At 35.8% G+C, this 14,997-nt stretch overlaps 1 protein-coding gene across 1 annotated transcript; it reads right to left on the reverse strand.

Moving 5' to 3' along the window:
- Positions 1-56: 56 nt before the first annotated feature.
- On the reverse strand, positions 57-14,697 carry LOC110735702 (sister-chromatid cohesion protein 3-like). The gene is made up of 22 exons (XM_021915890.1): positions 14,407-14,697; positions 14,160-14,331; positions 13,248-13,360; positions 12,978-13,070; positions 12,537-12,700; positions 12,217-12,453; positions 11,210-11,354; positions 9,525-9,703; positions 9,295-9,440; positions 9,087-9,208; positions 8,790-8,963; positions 8,525-8,686; positions 8,236-8,436; positions 8,001-8,138; positions 7,704-7,904; positions 7,409-7,553; positions 6,194-6,300; positions 5,865-6,002; positions 4,729-4,994; positions 4,518-4,642; positions 1,631-1,934; positions 57-392 (listed from the first exon to the last, which is right to left on the reverse strand). The coding sequence occupies exons 1-21, from the start codon at positions 14,473-14,475 to the stop codon at positions 1,678-1,680; spliced, it is 3,354 nt and encodes a 1,117-aa protein (XP_021771582.1). The 5' UTR covers positions 14,476-14,697; the 3' UTR covers positions 57-392; positions 1,631-1,677.
- Positions 14,698-14,997: the final 300 nt, after the last annotated feature.

The following is a 14,997-nucleotide window of genomic DNA, read 5'->3' on the forward strand; positions in this document are numbered from 1 at the left end:
TTAAATGTATTTTTCCTTATGTTTATGGGTGATACGCTGGTTAAACATGTAAATGCTAGACAAAAATGAAATAATTAAATCCACCTTATCAGGAGATCTGTATGAGTACATGCCTGTATGTACATCATTCTATATTCCTGAATACTGTTAAAATTTATCTCTCTACACAAGGCATGAAGAAAAGCATTTAACTGGCATATAAATTCCTCTATACAGGCATAAAATGGAGTTGCCCACTTTGACGAGACAAACCCTAGCTAACTTATACATTTACAGAATCAAACAGGCTACTCCGAGAAAGACAACCTGAATTAACATAGGAGATGATAGGTCTCAGGCATCAGTTGCAAACTTGCAATTTGCTCAATCCCTAGTTCAATTGCTCAATGACCCTGCAGAGAAAAGATCAAATTATAAATTTTTATTTTTAAGAAAAAACTATAAAAAGTACAAGAATGGAAGACAAATCCTCATAAATCATAACGGCAAAAAACAGACAACATATTAGTCCAACTCCTTTGAAAATCCACCGCCTGAGTAACTTGTAAAAAAACCCTGCTGCCTTAGCCAACAAGAAGCTAAACAAGTTATCCTCTCCCATAGCTAAAAACTGCTTAAAGCGACCTGTGAAAATTCAGTCTGTTCTAAACACTTTAGGAGAAGATTAAAATCATAGCCGGATATATCTTGATTAACTAGCAGTGCTACTATTCTTCAATAGATAGGGTAAACTTAGCATGTTAACACATCTGAAAGCAGGTCTGCTAAAAAGATTCAATATGGGTATATACAATGCAGTAATAGCAACAGTAGAAAAAACAATATGTTACTGCAAGAAATATATAATAATACGTATTAAATTTAGGTTGTACTTGTAATAGTTATTGGTATCAAATCTGAAAAAATATTGGATTAATAGCGCATCTATATTCTAAAGGAACATGTAATAGTGCATTGATATCTACTTAACCATGATCCAATTACGAGGAAATATCTGGCCAGCAAATCAACCACTTCTATTGATCAAATTTCTCGCTGATACAGGTAGAGGTCCACCTGGGAGGAGGGTTTGAGGGGGATGGGAGCCCCTCAAAGTGGGATGAAAAATTTGAAACCCTCCACACAGCAGGAACATAAGAGAGAAACCAGCAGCTCACCTCCTGATCCTCTTTCTGTTGATATCATACTAGTAATATAAGAGTAGCATATCAAGTTCTAAGGACTAGAATACTGTCTCATTATTGTTATTGTATACTTCTGTACACTTTCACAATAGTATCTTTAATAATGAACTGCTAATTGACACAATTACCACCCCAGAGACAAACATCAACAGTAAGATAGATAACAACACAGTTTGGGGATTTCGTGTTATAAAAGTTGCATGACCTCCTGATCCTTTAAATAAGAGACCCCCTTTCCAACAGTTAATTGACTTAGATCCACATGCAGCTCATTCCCTAGTTGTTTCCACTTTTCTTAAACCAATTAGCATTATTGTAAGAACCAGACATTTCAGATTATGTGCTTAGTCATTCCCTTTATGATTTTCAGTAAATAAAAATTCGTCCTAATTCATCTAATTCATCAAGAGAGAAAAAAACAAATCAAAGAGCGAGCTTATCTATACCTGACATTTAAGAAGCTGTTAAATTATGTGTTTGTCCAAATCTCCAACTACAACCTGTCCTCAGGTCTAGAAAGTTTCTTGGACCGAAACTTTGATGATGACTTGATGACATCAATTAAAGTAGCATCCTCGTCTACTTCATCCTGCTCATCTTCCTCATTAGGAGCTTCCTGGTCTGATGAACTAATTCCATCCTCTTCCCCACTTGAACTCTGCTCATCAAATAACTTTTTCCCCTGGAGATTACGCTGCTTGGGTGGTCGGCCTTGACGTCTTAAAGAGGCTGCTTCTTTCTCTTCAGCACCTGAAATCACATTCCACGTCGTCAAGACCATGGATTAGCAAGCTTCTTCAATTACAATGACAGCAGTTCTATTTTACCAATTCAGCTGCAAGCTAACCTTGCTAGCTTTTTTTTTTTTTTTTTTTTTAAGGAAAACGTCACTATCATCTTTAATAGCTAATATAATGGAAAGCAGCATCATTCGACCTATCCAGGGGAACAGAAAAAAGATTTCAATTAACGGCCCGTAGATATTTCATACGACAATATTTTCATACTATTATGATATGTAATTTATTTAGTCATTGAACTTTTATTTATATAGAAAATTCCATCATGCAACATTTTGTCAATTTGACAAACTTAAATAGTTACATAACTAACAAGACAACAAAAGAAAGCGGACAAATAGTGAGTGCAAAAAGGAGGAAGGAGGGGGGAGGGGGGGTGGGGGATGATAGATTTGAGGGTTTAGCTAAAACAAGTCGACCTAGAACATGTTGGTTGACACATTAAATACCATGTTTATTTGGGTTAGGTATTGTGTAAGATTACAATTTGACTATTTGGGCAGGTTATCTAGTCAATTGAAACTTTTCCAGGGTACTTGCCTCAAACGAAATTTCCAGGATAAAAAAACATGGCAAAATGAATCAGCAAATACAAGAAAAAAAAAACTATCCAGGTTACATTTATTCTGGAAACAGTATGAAACAACTAATTCAAGTTAAATCCTAAAAATGGAAACAAGCTCTACAATGGTAAGGGGTAAGATTGAGCACATTCGATCTCCTCAGTGCAACCCATACTAGGTTATAGGTATTAATCGTACACTCAATTGATTTGGATTTATGGAAGCCGAGATCTCGCAAAAAGAGAAGGCTATCAGCAAGCAGCAAATCTAACAATACAATTACACATCCTAGTTACACGACCACAAGGATGCAACAGATTCCCAATAGAAAACAAGCAACAAACAAACTGAGCATGATAAACAAAGGAAGTCAGAGCACATACAACTATACAAGACCAAAAAAAAATGATAAATCCAAAAGTAAAGGGAAAGAAGATGCTAAATCACTAAAACCTGGAAACTTCAAAAGACATGACAAAAGAATAGAGAAAGGCCGAGATTAAAGGAGTTTTTAAGTCAAGGAAATGGAAGAATACTGGTAGACACAGGGTTTGCACCCAAGGAACCTCAGTACTGAAGATCTAGGATCAGTGCATCATCTTGGAGCTCTTGTGCACCATACAAAAGTAGGCTTATTTGGAAATTTCTTGTTTTGTCCATCTAAGCAGGCTTCCTTATCACAGAAACAGCTCTTGTGCGGTTGAGTGTGTCCCATGATCATTTTTAAAAAATTGTAAACTTCTTAGTGCTTATCCAGTTGAAATTTGGAAGTAATACTACCAATGAAGTTGTTTTCACATAAAGTTATACAACTCCTAAGATGTGAAATGTTGTTTGGTTGATCAAGGAAGTAAAATTTCCCAAGGGAAGTTCCACTTGCCTAGGAAAGATAGGTAAGCAACTTCATTATGTAACTCCTATGACAACCAAAGCCACTCCACAATGCCATATTATGTCAACCACAAGCACTTCTAAAGTTCTAACCTTTGTGAGGAACCTTTGTGAGGGACTAAAGGTACTGCACCAACTAGCTTTCTTCATTAATGTGGGTGATTTGACGCAAAATATTACACAACCTTTCATTTACTATGTGCAAGAGTTGTGTTTTTATGCCTTCTCTACACAAGCTGACAAGGCTTATCCAAGAATTTAAATTTCAATAGTCCTCATAATTTTCAAAGCACTAGATCTTTGGCCTTGAGATCTCTTCTTTTGGCCTTGAAGCATCAGTAGTAACCATACCATACGCAGCTGTTTCCACTTCAGATCTGGGACTTTTGTATAGCAGTGCAACTATGTTGAACTCCAAAGAAGGGGAATACAATATATCTATTTCAAGACTTCAAGACCTAACTCTGCCTAAACCAAACCGAGATCATGTTAAATAAAGCTTGTTAAAGTTAGCTACGGTCATCTCATGTTATACACTTATTAACTTATTAATAAATATCTAATTTCTATTCCAACTTGCAACCGAAAATGGTAATTTTATTATAAAACAATCTCGAAACTGAGCCAAGCGTTGATGTCTAAGACAAGGCCGAGCTAAAAATCTCAACTAATCAAGCCTCAATGAGCTTCAGGCCGAAATTTTAATTTTAGCAAACTCAAGGTCAGTTCATCTTGTACTCTGAGAGCAATCCTAGTTTTTGCATTTGAAACCAGGTGCATTGCATCGAGAATCTCAATTAAATTAAAACATTAAGTCCCTAACTAATGCTAACCAAAGAGCTTAAGAGAGGAATATATCAAATTGTTATCAGCCTACATCCTTATAAATATAAATAAGCAACATCACAGCCCGTCACTCAAGCAAGATATTATTAGCCAGAATGCATAGTCTATTTTAAATAGAAAGAAATTTTACAACAATAAAAAAAAAAGATATCAGCCAGAAATAATCTTTCACTGTGTAGTCTATTTTAAATAGAAAGAAATTTTAGCGCAATATATACAAAGCATAGCTCTACCTGCAAAACTTTCCATCTTTGCACATTTTTCCTGCAGGGTCTCAACAAATTGATGATAGGGTCGCCAACCACTAGGATCCTCATCTGTTTTTATATTCTCTGTTCGTCCTTGGATGTTTCTTAAGCTACATAGATCAAATAAGTGACATATTCTATATGTAATTATAAAGGGAATTTATAGATAAGACCACAATATAGAGCTAAAACTTACATGTCAGGGAGATCTGTGGGTGGAAGTTTCTCAACAAAGGGGATAACAGCACCAACTAAGAAAGACAGCCGCTGAGGTGGATCTGCAAAAGCATAATCTACACCATCCTTCACAATTTTCAGAATTTCCAATCTATGCTTACTTCTGGCAGCACCCACGATTGTTCCTGATAGCTGAAGAGCAAGTTCTTTGCAATCAAGAAAGGACTTGTTCGCAGATGATTTATCATCACTTTTAGAAAGTTGGAGCATATGCCTATGATGTGCCTGTCAATTCAATATAAAATTGAAAGTTTAAAATTGTGAATCATGTGCTCATAAAAAAGGTAATCTTTCCATTTCACATTATTTGAAGACTTTTAACTATTCTCATTCCATAATATTATCTGTCATTTAAAACATCAATGCACATTTATTTGTCCATTTGAAATACTAAGACACTATTACTTTACAACTAATAGACCAATGCAATAACTTATATCTCAATCTTTTTTCAATTGGATAATATTGGATTTTTGCATGACATAATCCGTTTGATCATTATTATTTATTACAAAGGAAAACATAGCCATGCGGGATCTTAATAGGTTTTTGACAATATGTATTTTCAAAGCATTGACATAATATAAATTTACTTATAGATACTCATATTTATTAATACTCAAAGTTGTGCATAGGCAAATGTGCCATGTCAATATGGTGCAAATTAAAAAGGAGCAAGTATCTTCGATAAACTTCTGCATAACCTAAATGACAGTTAATAAGGAATGGAGGTTGAATAAAATCATCTTTAAAACATCCAAAATATAACAGGATATAACATATTATCCAATCGCATTGTCAAAGCTGCAGATTTCAGCCAAACTTTGCAATATAAACTACATGAAATTTAAGAAAATGTGTTTTACAGCTCGGCCCATCATATCCTCTTCTACAAAAATTTATTCTTTTTTTACATTCAAATTATAAAATCATGACTCTTTTCCGGAACAAAGTGAATGTTACAAATATTATATCATTACAAATGATTCTAAACTCACTCCACCTGTCAAAAACTCAAAATCCATAAGAACAACAAAGCAATTCAATGATAAATGGATAATAATATTAATTAGAAACCAATTAACAAAGTCTTACCCTTTTTAGTGCTTCGAGATATATACCAAAGATATTCTCATCTTTTTTCCTTAGAACAGCTATTAGCTGCTTAACCACCTCAGCTATGTTGCTCCCATGCATTACAAAATGAGAAATAATCTCGGGAGCAAGGTACTCCTGGATCAAGATTACAAAGATATACTAACATGAACAGCCTTTTTCCAATGAAAATACCAAGTGAACTGATAAATAATAGGTATGGACACAATATCAAGCAGCATACTAAGCAGCTGGGCAAGTTTTAACAGTCAATAGCAATGACCTAAAGAAAATGAAACGTCAATTTATCAAATCTTCTAAGTCTTTACCATGGAAACCACATCGCTAGTAACCAACTTCCCAGCAGCAATAACAACGGCATCTCGAGTTGTCTCTTCCACATACTCTCTGTTAACATCTTCATCTTCAGTCTCATCTGCAAGAAACACTAGATTAGGAAAATTGATTCTCAAAAGTCAAAGTTTGGAACCAAGATCATACTACCATATAACCCCTATCCTCCAGTGAGTCCCCTACATAGGGTTGAGGAAATAAGGGCTCAAATATGTACTCTCAGATTGCAAAAAGGCTCTTAGATTTCCTTACAATGGCTTAGAGACATGTTCATATGATGAGATGTTGGATGCTTACAGAGGATATTTCTATTAAACTTGATCTGAAAGACGATAAACTAGCCTACTACTTCATAACAAATAGGAAGAGGAAGAATTTGTGAGTCATTTAAATTTTATATTATCCCCAATGCTACCTGTTTTATGCCGCTTTATGGTACAACAAACAAGTATGGAAATGCAATCTGCTACCTACTTCTCTGAAGCTAGTCTAAAAGTGTTAAACACTAATAAAGTCCACAAAGACAGCAAGTAATTAGGTAGAAAACAGTATAGTCCCAATTGAAAATTGACAATTGCTTAAACAATGTAGTAAACTGATAACTCTTTGATATAATGCATACAGCCCGAATTCTTTATCACTTTTGGATTTCAGATCTTCGATGTTTGATTGTGACATTTATGCAAAGAACCAAATATTTCAGATACTTTTTCAAATATAGGAGATCCGAAATCCAAAATTCAACATCTGATATGGTATCCGATATATCAGATTTCCAAAAGAATTTGGATTACATATGGATCGGGTGTTCAGATTTTCAATTGGTTTTGCTCATTCCTAATATTGTGTCGCATTGAATATCCAACTTCTGTCTTGATGTTTAATTTTGCTTTTGGGTCAAACAGTAAAATTAGAGGTAACGATTCAATGAGTTATCATGATATTATGTCCCACTAGAGGGAACTTAGAGGGCGGTTTTTCCTCCCCCTCCCCCCTCCAAAGTTTTTGGACAGTTGTGATTGGCTAGGCTATCTCTGCAGATAGGAGGTCCAGCCCAAGGCCCATAATTGTAACTACACAAATTTGTACTGGGTATGTATACTCAGGTTAGGTTTCCAATATCGTCATTAAATCGAATCAATCATGTATCAAACCGTGGTGACTAGTTAAGGAGTCAGAAAAGAACTTACTCGATACATCAAGCTGCTGTTCACAAAGTTTCCAAAATTTCTCAAGAGTAGACTGCTGTGGCTGAAATCCCAGACTTTCCAGGGCAGTAGAAGAGAATCTAGATTTTCTGAATAAGCACCAGAGCTCAGCAAGTATTGTACAAACCTAGTGCACAATATGGGATGATGGGATCAAGTGAAACAATAGTTTCGGCATCAATAAACCACATGACAAAAATATTTGGATAGCTAATTAATTAGAAGCAAACACTATGAAAGGAAAAAAAAAAAAAGAAAAAAAAAAGGAAGAATTTACTCTGCAAGCAAGCTGATTTCCTAGCTTCATTTCGGCTCCAACTTGAGAAGGCAGAAGAATATACTCTACTTGCTTTAATAAAGTAGCACGTTTAGAGAGTAAAGACTTAACAGACGCCTCATTAACAGATTCAGAGCTCACAGCAGAGTAGAGACACCAATTTATGTGAAGAAACATATTAAGCAGCAGAAAACAGTTCACCTGTGAACAATGATGAAACAGATTCAATTAAAATTTAAAACCACAAAATAGCAAAGGAATTTGACATAAATTGCTCATTTGAGCTTTATTACACACCTCCTCGTCTACATTTCTGAAATTATCAAGCATGGAGGCAAACTCTTCATACAAGTTATCAATAGTAACAGATCTCGACAATTGAAGCTCGTAAAGCCTTTTTAAGTTCACAAGAAGAGGATATTCATCATCACCATCCTGTTGGGGAGACAAATGGGGAGGAGGAAAGGGAAAAAAAATCAGACTGAAGTCTTTATATCCAAAGAAGGAAAACTAATATTTAGAATGAGAATACCTCCACTTCTTTCATAGCAGTCTTGAGTTTTTCCACAAGCTCATCTTCAAGTTCCTTTAGTTTATTGTTTGCAAATTCTTGCAGCTCTCCCTTACTCTCCACTGAACAAAAGTTCATAGCCTTAATGCAAGACCTAAGTGTGTCTTTATCTCCATGTTTAAAAAATGCCTCCTTCATCAGCTGAAGTACAGTCTTGAAATTCTAGAAGACAAGAGAAGTACAATGTCTTTTCAAGAACTAAAATTTCCTTCAAGTAGCATAACTTAACAAAAGAGAGCATATCACTAACCTGTTCCTGTCTCTTCAGAGAATAAAGCTCAAGATCCATATACAGAACAATTTCAATCAACGATGGGGCTTTTGCCTTGTCCACCACGTATTTCCGCAGAAGCTGGGGGTAGTTTTTCATCATCACTACAGTTACTTCCCGCTTATTGGTTACAAAAACTTCCTGAAACATACAGAAATATGTACTGACAAAAGAAGAATAGAGTAGAGAAAGCTAGTTTCTTTAATAAAAGGTTAACTGGAAGCTTCTATACAGAATGGAAAACCTTTTGAGCCTTGGTATAGTATTGTTTCCGATTATCAGTTGCAGGTACAATCCTCTCCCCAACAGCCTTCTTGACAGATGCACAAAGGAGCCGGATCAAATTTGTCGCATCAATTTCAGTAAGCTCAATTGACGGATTTTCATCCAGTAGTGCAGAAATTATGCACTTCCAATCCTATGAAAGACATATCAGATAAATTATTACCTTATCCATTAGAACATAGAAATGTCATTAAAATGGTAAAAAGGTACAACTTTGAAAAACACACTGATCACAATTCAGACTATCATCTCTTACTTTCATGGCCGGCATGTACTCCCAGACATCATCAATGACATAAGTTATTAGAATAGGATCACTTGAGAATTCTCTCAGTATTTGTAACATTCTACTAAGAGTAACTAAAGAAGACTCGCTATCTGCATCAATATACCATGAAAAGAATAAACAAGAATGTCTCAACATAAAGTAAAACCCAAGTTGAATAAAATGAATAAGAGAAAACCTTTTGGATGAGACTGCGAACTGTTAAATTTTTGTGCAATCAAGTGATCATAGACCAGCTCCCCTATAGCACGCCTAATTTCTGGGGGCTCAACAACAAGCAGATCATACAAAGGACCCAAGTGATCGTCCAGTAAAAGCTGATGCCTGGAAGGACATACAAGATACGTCATAAACACAAGCAATTACAAGCTAAATTAAAGTAGATTTTCTAATTGAAGAAATGAATACCTCAGCAATTGTTTAACAAGTCCTATGGCACACACGGCGACAGAGACATCAATGTCATCAGCCAATTCGATCATCCTATTGGAGAATCTTTGGGTGAAGAGATCCAGGGATGGAACATTATCATCCACTTCATACAGGCTTTGCAACGCAATAACAGAAGCTTTTCTCACACCAGCACTCTTCATACATGAAAGCCAAAGAAATGGAAGAAGATAAAAGGAAGTTGAGTAAGACCTTCAGATAGAATACAACGCAAATTTTCGACACAATAAGTCTCTCAGCCACCCTTATAAACAATTCTCCCTCCGTTCCTTTTTATTTTATAAATGTTTCGTTTCGGGCATTACCCGTTTGGGATTTCTTCCTAATAGAACCCAAGGAAGGACCCCTTTTTTACGTTTCTTTTAATAAAATACACAATATAATAACATTATCTCTACTTTTCCCGTAAAAAAATGTGCCCAACATCAATTTTATATTCATCCAATATTTCTGTTGCATCTCCTAAGGCTCCCATTTTATTAACATAAAACTAGATCTGTCATTTTAAATTATTATTAAAAACGAGTTCCACCTTAATTATTCCTAATCAACATGCACATAAAGAATAAAAGGAACAAAGAGAGTTAAAATAAAGGAAAATTTGTTAGAAAAAACCTTTTAAAAGCACCATTTTGAGGAAAAAAAACCTTTTAAAAGCTTTTTGGTTTAAAAAAACCACCACATTCATTTTTTTGCGAGAGGAAACCTATTTCCTTAATCACCCTCTAATTAACTTAATTAGACTCTAATTTTTCTTATTTCTTCTAATTAACCTCTAACCCACCAAATTATTAAATAATTAGATTTAATTTATATATATATATATATATAAAAACAAATTAAAAAAAACCACCACCCCTCCCCTTCCTCCTCCCTTTCCCCCTGCCTTTCCCTCTCCCATGGCAGCAACCCCCTTCCCTCATCGGACCCGCTGCCCAGATCCCCCCACCCCCGGCGACCTCCTCCACCGCCGAACGACCCCCCTTTTTCCCCTTATCACCGCGGCGACAACCACCTCCTTGATTTTGAAAAACCCTGGAAATTCGATTTGGGGGTTTTTAATTTTGTGCATCTTGCTTGTAATTGATGCTTGTTTTTGCTTTGATTATGTATGTATGTGATGCTAAGGTGATTTAGAAGCAACTTGCAATTGTTTTGGACTTGATTTGAGCATGTTTAAGTAGATTAGAACCAAAAAATTGAAGGGTGGTGGTGGTTGCCAACGGGGATAAGGGGGAAAGGGAGGGTCAACCGGCGGTGAAGGTAGGTCGCCGGAGGTGGGGGGATCTGGGCGGCGGGTCCTGTGGGTGAGGGGGTTGCTGCCAGGGGAGGAGGAAAGGGAGGAAGAAGGGGAAGGGGTGGTTGGTTGGTTGCAGGGGTGGTGGTTTTTTGATATATAAATTAAATCTAATTATTTAGTTATTGGGTAGGTTAGAGGTTAATTAGAAGAAATGAGAGAATATTAGAGTCTAATTAAGTTAATTAGAGGATAATAAAGGAAATGGGTTTCCTTTCGCAAAAAAAAATCAACGTGGTGGTTTTTTTTAACCAAAAAGCTTTTAAAAGGTTTTTTTTTGCAAAATAGTGCTTTTAAAAGGTTTTTTCTGACAAATTTTCCTAAAATAAAAGCAGATTGAAAGCACCTTGTCATTCAACGTCCATCCAAGATACTTCAGATATCTATCCTGCAGGAACAGCGACGGATAAGACAATATCCAGACACCCAAAGACTGTATGCAGGACACTCGGATATTGGGATCAATGTCACGATATCGATGCATAAATAGCCTACAAAAAGAAGTCACCATGTCAATATAACCATATCTGAGTTTGAAAGCAATCTTTTAAGGATAGAAACATACACCAAAAATCAGTTTCAATAATCACAGCATCTATTCTTCTTGAACCTGGAGACCATCTGACACTGCAATCAGTAGATGATTTGCCTAAAACTCTAACTCACCACTCCTTTTTGTTTTAATTTAAGATCCAAAAAATGCCAGTATTATTTTTACCATTGGCAGTATCGACCTAAATTCAAGTGCATGGCTATAGAACAATAACTGACAAAGGGATGCAAAAACAAAAAAAAAAAACAAAGAGAAAAATCAACAGAATGGGAGCACCTCCCAAAGAGGTAACACAGCACAAAGCATAGCTGGTGATGGCCATTGAGGTCAACAATTTAAAAAAAAAAAAAAAAAAAAAAACAGAAGAGTTACAAGTCAACCCTCCACAATCTTGATAGAGTTGGACTGTAGAACCATTCAGGTGTGCACACTTAGACTCCAAGCTCTGCTTTGCAAGTCTTCAGCAACATCCGAGTGTATTAAAGTTTGAAATTATATCAGGCAAGCACCACATGTATTAGAACAAAGTTGTTTTAACGATTTTATGCGCCTAAAAATGATATAAATTTAATATCTAGAGTTCATTTCGAACAGTATAGAGGGAAGTTTATCTTATAAAATAGGATTAATAATAGGAATCAGCATATCCATTCAAAAAAAAATCCAAATTTTTGCATTATCATAAACCCTGACAACCAAATTTAAATTCTTCAAAATTATTTGATGTCCATGTTATTCTGGTGGTTGTGCTTGTGCACCAGCACTGAGAAAAAGAGCTAGAAAATTTTCAAAAACCCTACCCTTTAAATATCTTGTCCATCATCTCTTCTATTGCAGTTATCTTTTCATGTGTAGTCATCAATCTCTTATTGAGAGATTCTGCTCGAGGGCCTTCTGCTCTTTTCTTGTTTTCAGCATTTAGCTGCCTCTGAGTGGTTTCACGCTGTGATCCGAGCATTTTCGCAATGGTGATGAATGATGTGACAAGCTGAAGGCCAACCAAAGAAGCCACTTGGCGATAAATTCGAGGCGGGGTACTAAAAACAAAAGATAAGCAAGTTAGCGAAATAAAGTGGCTACAATCTGTCAAACAACACAAATCAGTCTTAACATAACTGACCATGATAGAGCAATCACATAATCTGTGCACTTTTCAAACAAAACACCATCGAATAATGGTCCACTCTGACATTCAATGATCAAATTGTCCCAAAAGTAAACAAGGTTATCTTTTAAGTTGTTGAAGTCCTTTCTTTTTGAACTTTGGTAATCCTCAACTTCACCCTGAAAAAAAAAATAGAATTATACTTAGAGATCATTGGACTATTTAAAGGTAATAATAAAGATTGATTCTTAAAACTTGATTCTGAGAAATAAAGAGCTTGATTCTTAAACTAAATTCTGAAAAATAAAGAGCTTGATTCTTAAACTCAATTCTGGAAAACAATGAGCTTGATTCTTAAACTTATTTCTGAAAAACAAAGAGCTTGATTCTTAAACTTCTAGAAAATAATCTTGGTAAAAGCTAAATAGACTATAACAGTTAAAAAAATGAGGATACCTTTCTCGCAAGATTGACCAAATCAAGCACTACATTGTCAACATCAGTCTCCTCAAACGGGTCACCTTCTATGCAATACTTTGCACCACATGACTGCAAAATTAAAGCGTATTAAGCTTATCTTAACAACAACAAAGATAGGGTATCAGCAACTTTCTTCCCCATCAAAATTAGATGTACAACTAATGTAGCTTGTGAATGTTCTCTGATAAGCCAAAGTGGATACAACTAACTGTTATCTTCCAAATGACTGTGGATTTATTTAATTACCTCAAACAACATATTCAAAAGGTCTACAGTTGCTGGTTTAGGATCCTTTTCATAACGCTCAACCCAAATCTTGACCACTGGAGGTATATTTTTCCTGCTCCCTTTGATGGCCTCTGCACGTAACAATTATACCATAAATCATACACGGGAAAAACTATTGTTGAAACGAATTTTCTGCAGCTAACAAATAATAACTGGCTAGCTTTATCGGTTGACTACTCACTACTAACTGCAACAGAACACTCACATAGACTGACAAAAGCACAATTTTCTCCCACCCCATTGAAGCCAAGACCTTTTTAACAAGAGCAATTGAATTAATAAGCACCATATTCTTATGATAACTAAACATGGACCACAAGTCAATATGCAAATATGCCAATGTTCTCCTTGATTACACGAGGAGGACAGCGTAGTCCTTGATACTTAACACTTTTTGTTTCTATCACTTAAAATTGACACGTCCCCTCTATTCTTGAGCGGCAACGGAGATGCAAATAAATTCCTCATCATATCAAAACCCATGGCAAATTCTATAACCTCAGCTTCTCAAGTTCTCATAGAGGTCGAATACTCATTTGGCATGGGTGAAACAGCATTCGAAACAAAGCATCAAGAAATACTTTGCAGCATAGTACCTATCAAATAATGGTCCACTCTAACTAAAGCTAAGCAACATAAAACCAATCGAATTGCAATACTAAAGTGAGAAAGAAACTAGTAACAACAACAACAACAACAACAAAAAAAACACACACACACACGCGCGCGCACAAGTCCAAAACAAATCGCATTAATAGTCCAAAATAACAAAGTAAACCTAAATCAATACAATTCTAACACAATTATCCCAATTATCAGTATGACACCACAATAATCGAAATTGAAAACCCTAAATCAAATCAAACTTACCAATCAAGCTAATCTGTTCAAAATCAACACTGGCAGAAGCCTCAACAGCGCGATTCCGCTTAGCTTTAGGGCGAACCTCCTCAAAATCGTCGAAAGAATCATCAACATCGGGATCAGTAGGACTTTGCTCAACAATAGGTTCTCGATTAAATTTCCCAGCCCTAGCTCGTTTCTGCAAACATCCACCACTACAGAAATCATTCAACAAAGAAGGAGAGAAAGAGGAGAGAAGAAGTGTTGAACTGACCGAGCGACGAACTGATGCTTCGGAAGTGGCGGCGGCTGCTGCTGCTGCGGCTGCGGCAGCGTCGTCCATGACTGAAGTGGTGGTTGTTTCGCCGGAATTACGGTTGAAGGAAGACGAAGGAGGAGAGAGAAAGAGAGAGTGGTGTAACGCTTAATTTAGAGGTGTGTGAAACTTGCTATGCAATTTTTGTGAAATCGGAAAGTTGCTAGTGTCGAAGTTTTTTTACACTGAATTAGCTCCCGCCATTTCCCATTTTTCAACAAGTAATGCCTAACTAGTCTTTAACTCGTGCAACGGTGTAATGTGGCATTTATGTTTATTAGCAGAAATTATTAATTAATGGTCCATTCGGTATCGTTATGAGAGGTGATACATATACAAGTATTGTATTGTATGTGGACTTGTTAAAAAAAAATAAAAAATGTTGTAAGTGTTGTATGTGATCAAACATACACTAATTAAAATTGATAACACAATATTAGCTTACAAAAATGAGAGGGACCATTGAGTAGGAAAAAAAATTTGGTTTATGGCGCCATTTATCAGAAGTAGAAGGGATGAGTTTCATTGGCGCTAATTTGCCAAACAATC

The sequence above is a fragment of the Chenopodium quinoa genome, unplaced genomic scaffold (assembly GCF_001683475.1).
Source record: "Chenopodium quinoa cultivar QQ74 unplaced genomic scaffold, ASM168347v1, whole genome shotgun sequence".
NCBI classification, from domain to species: Eukaryota; Viridiplantae; Streptophyta; class Magnoliopsida; order Caryophyllales; family Amaranthaceae; genus Chenopodium; species Chenopodium quinoa.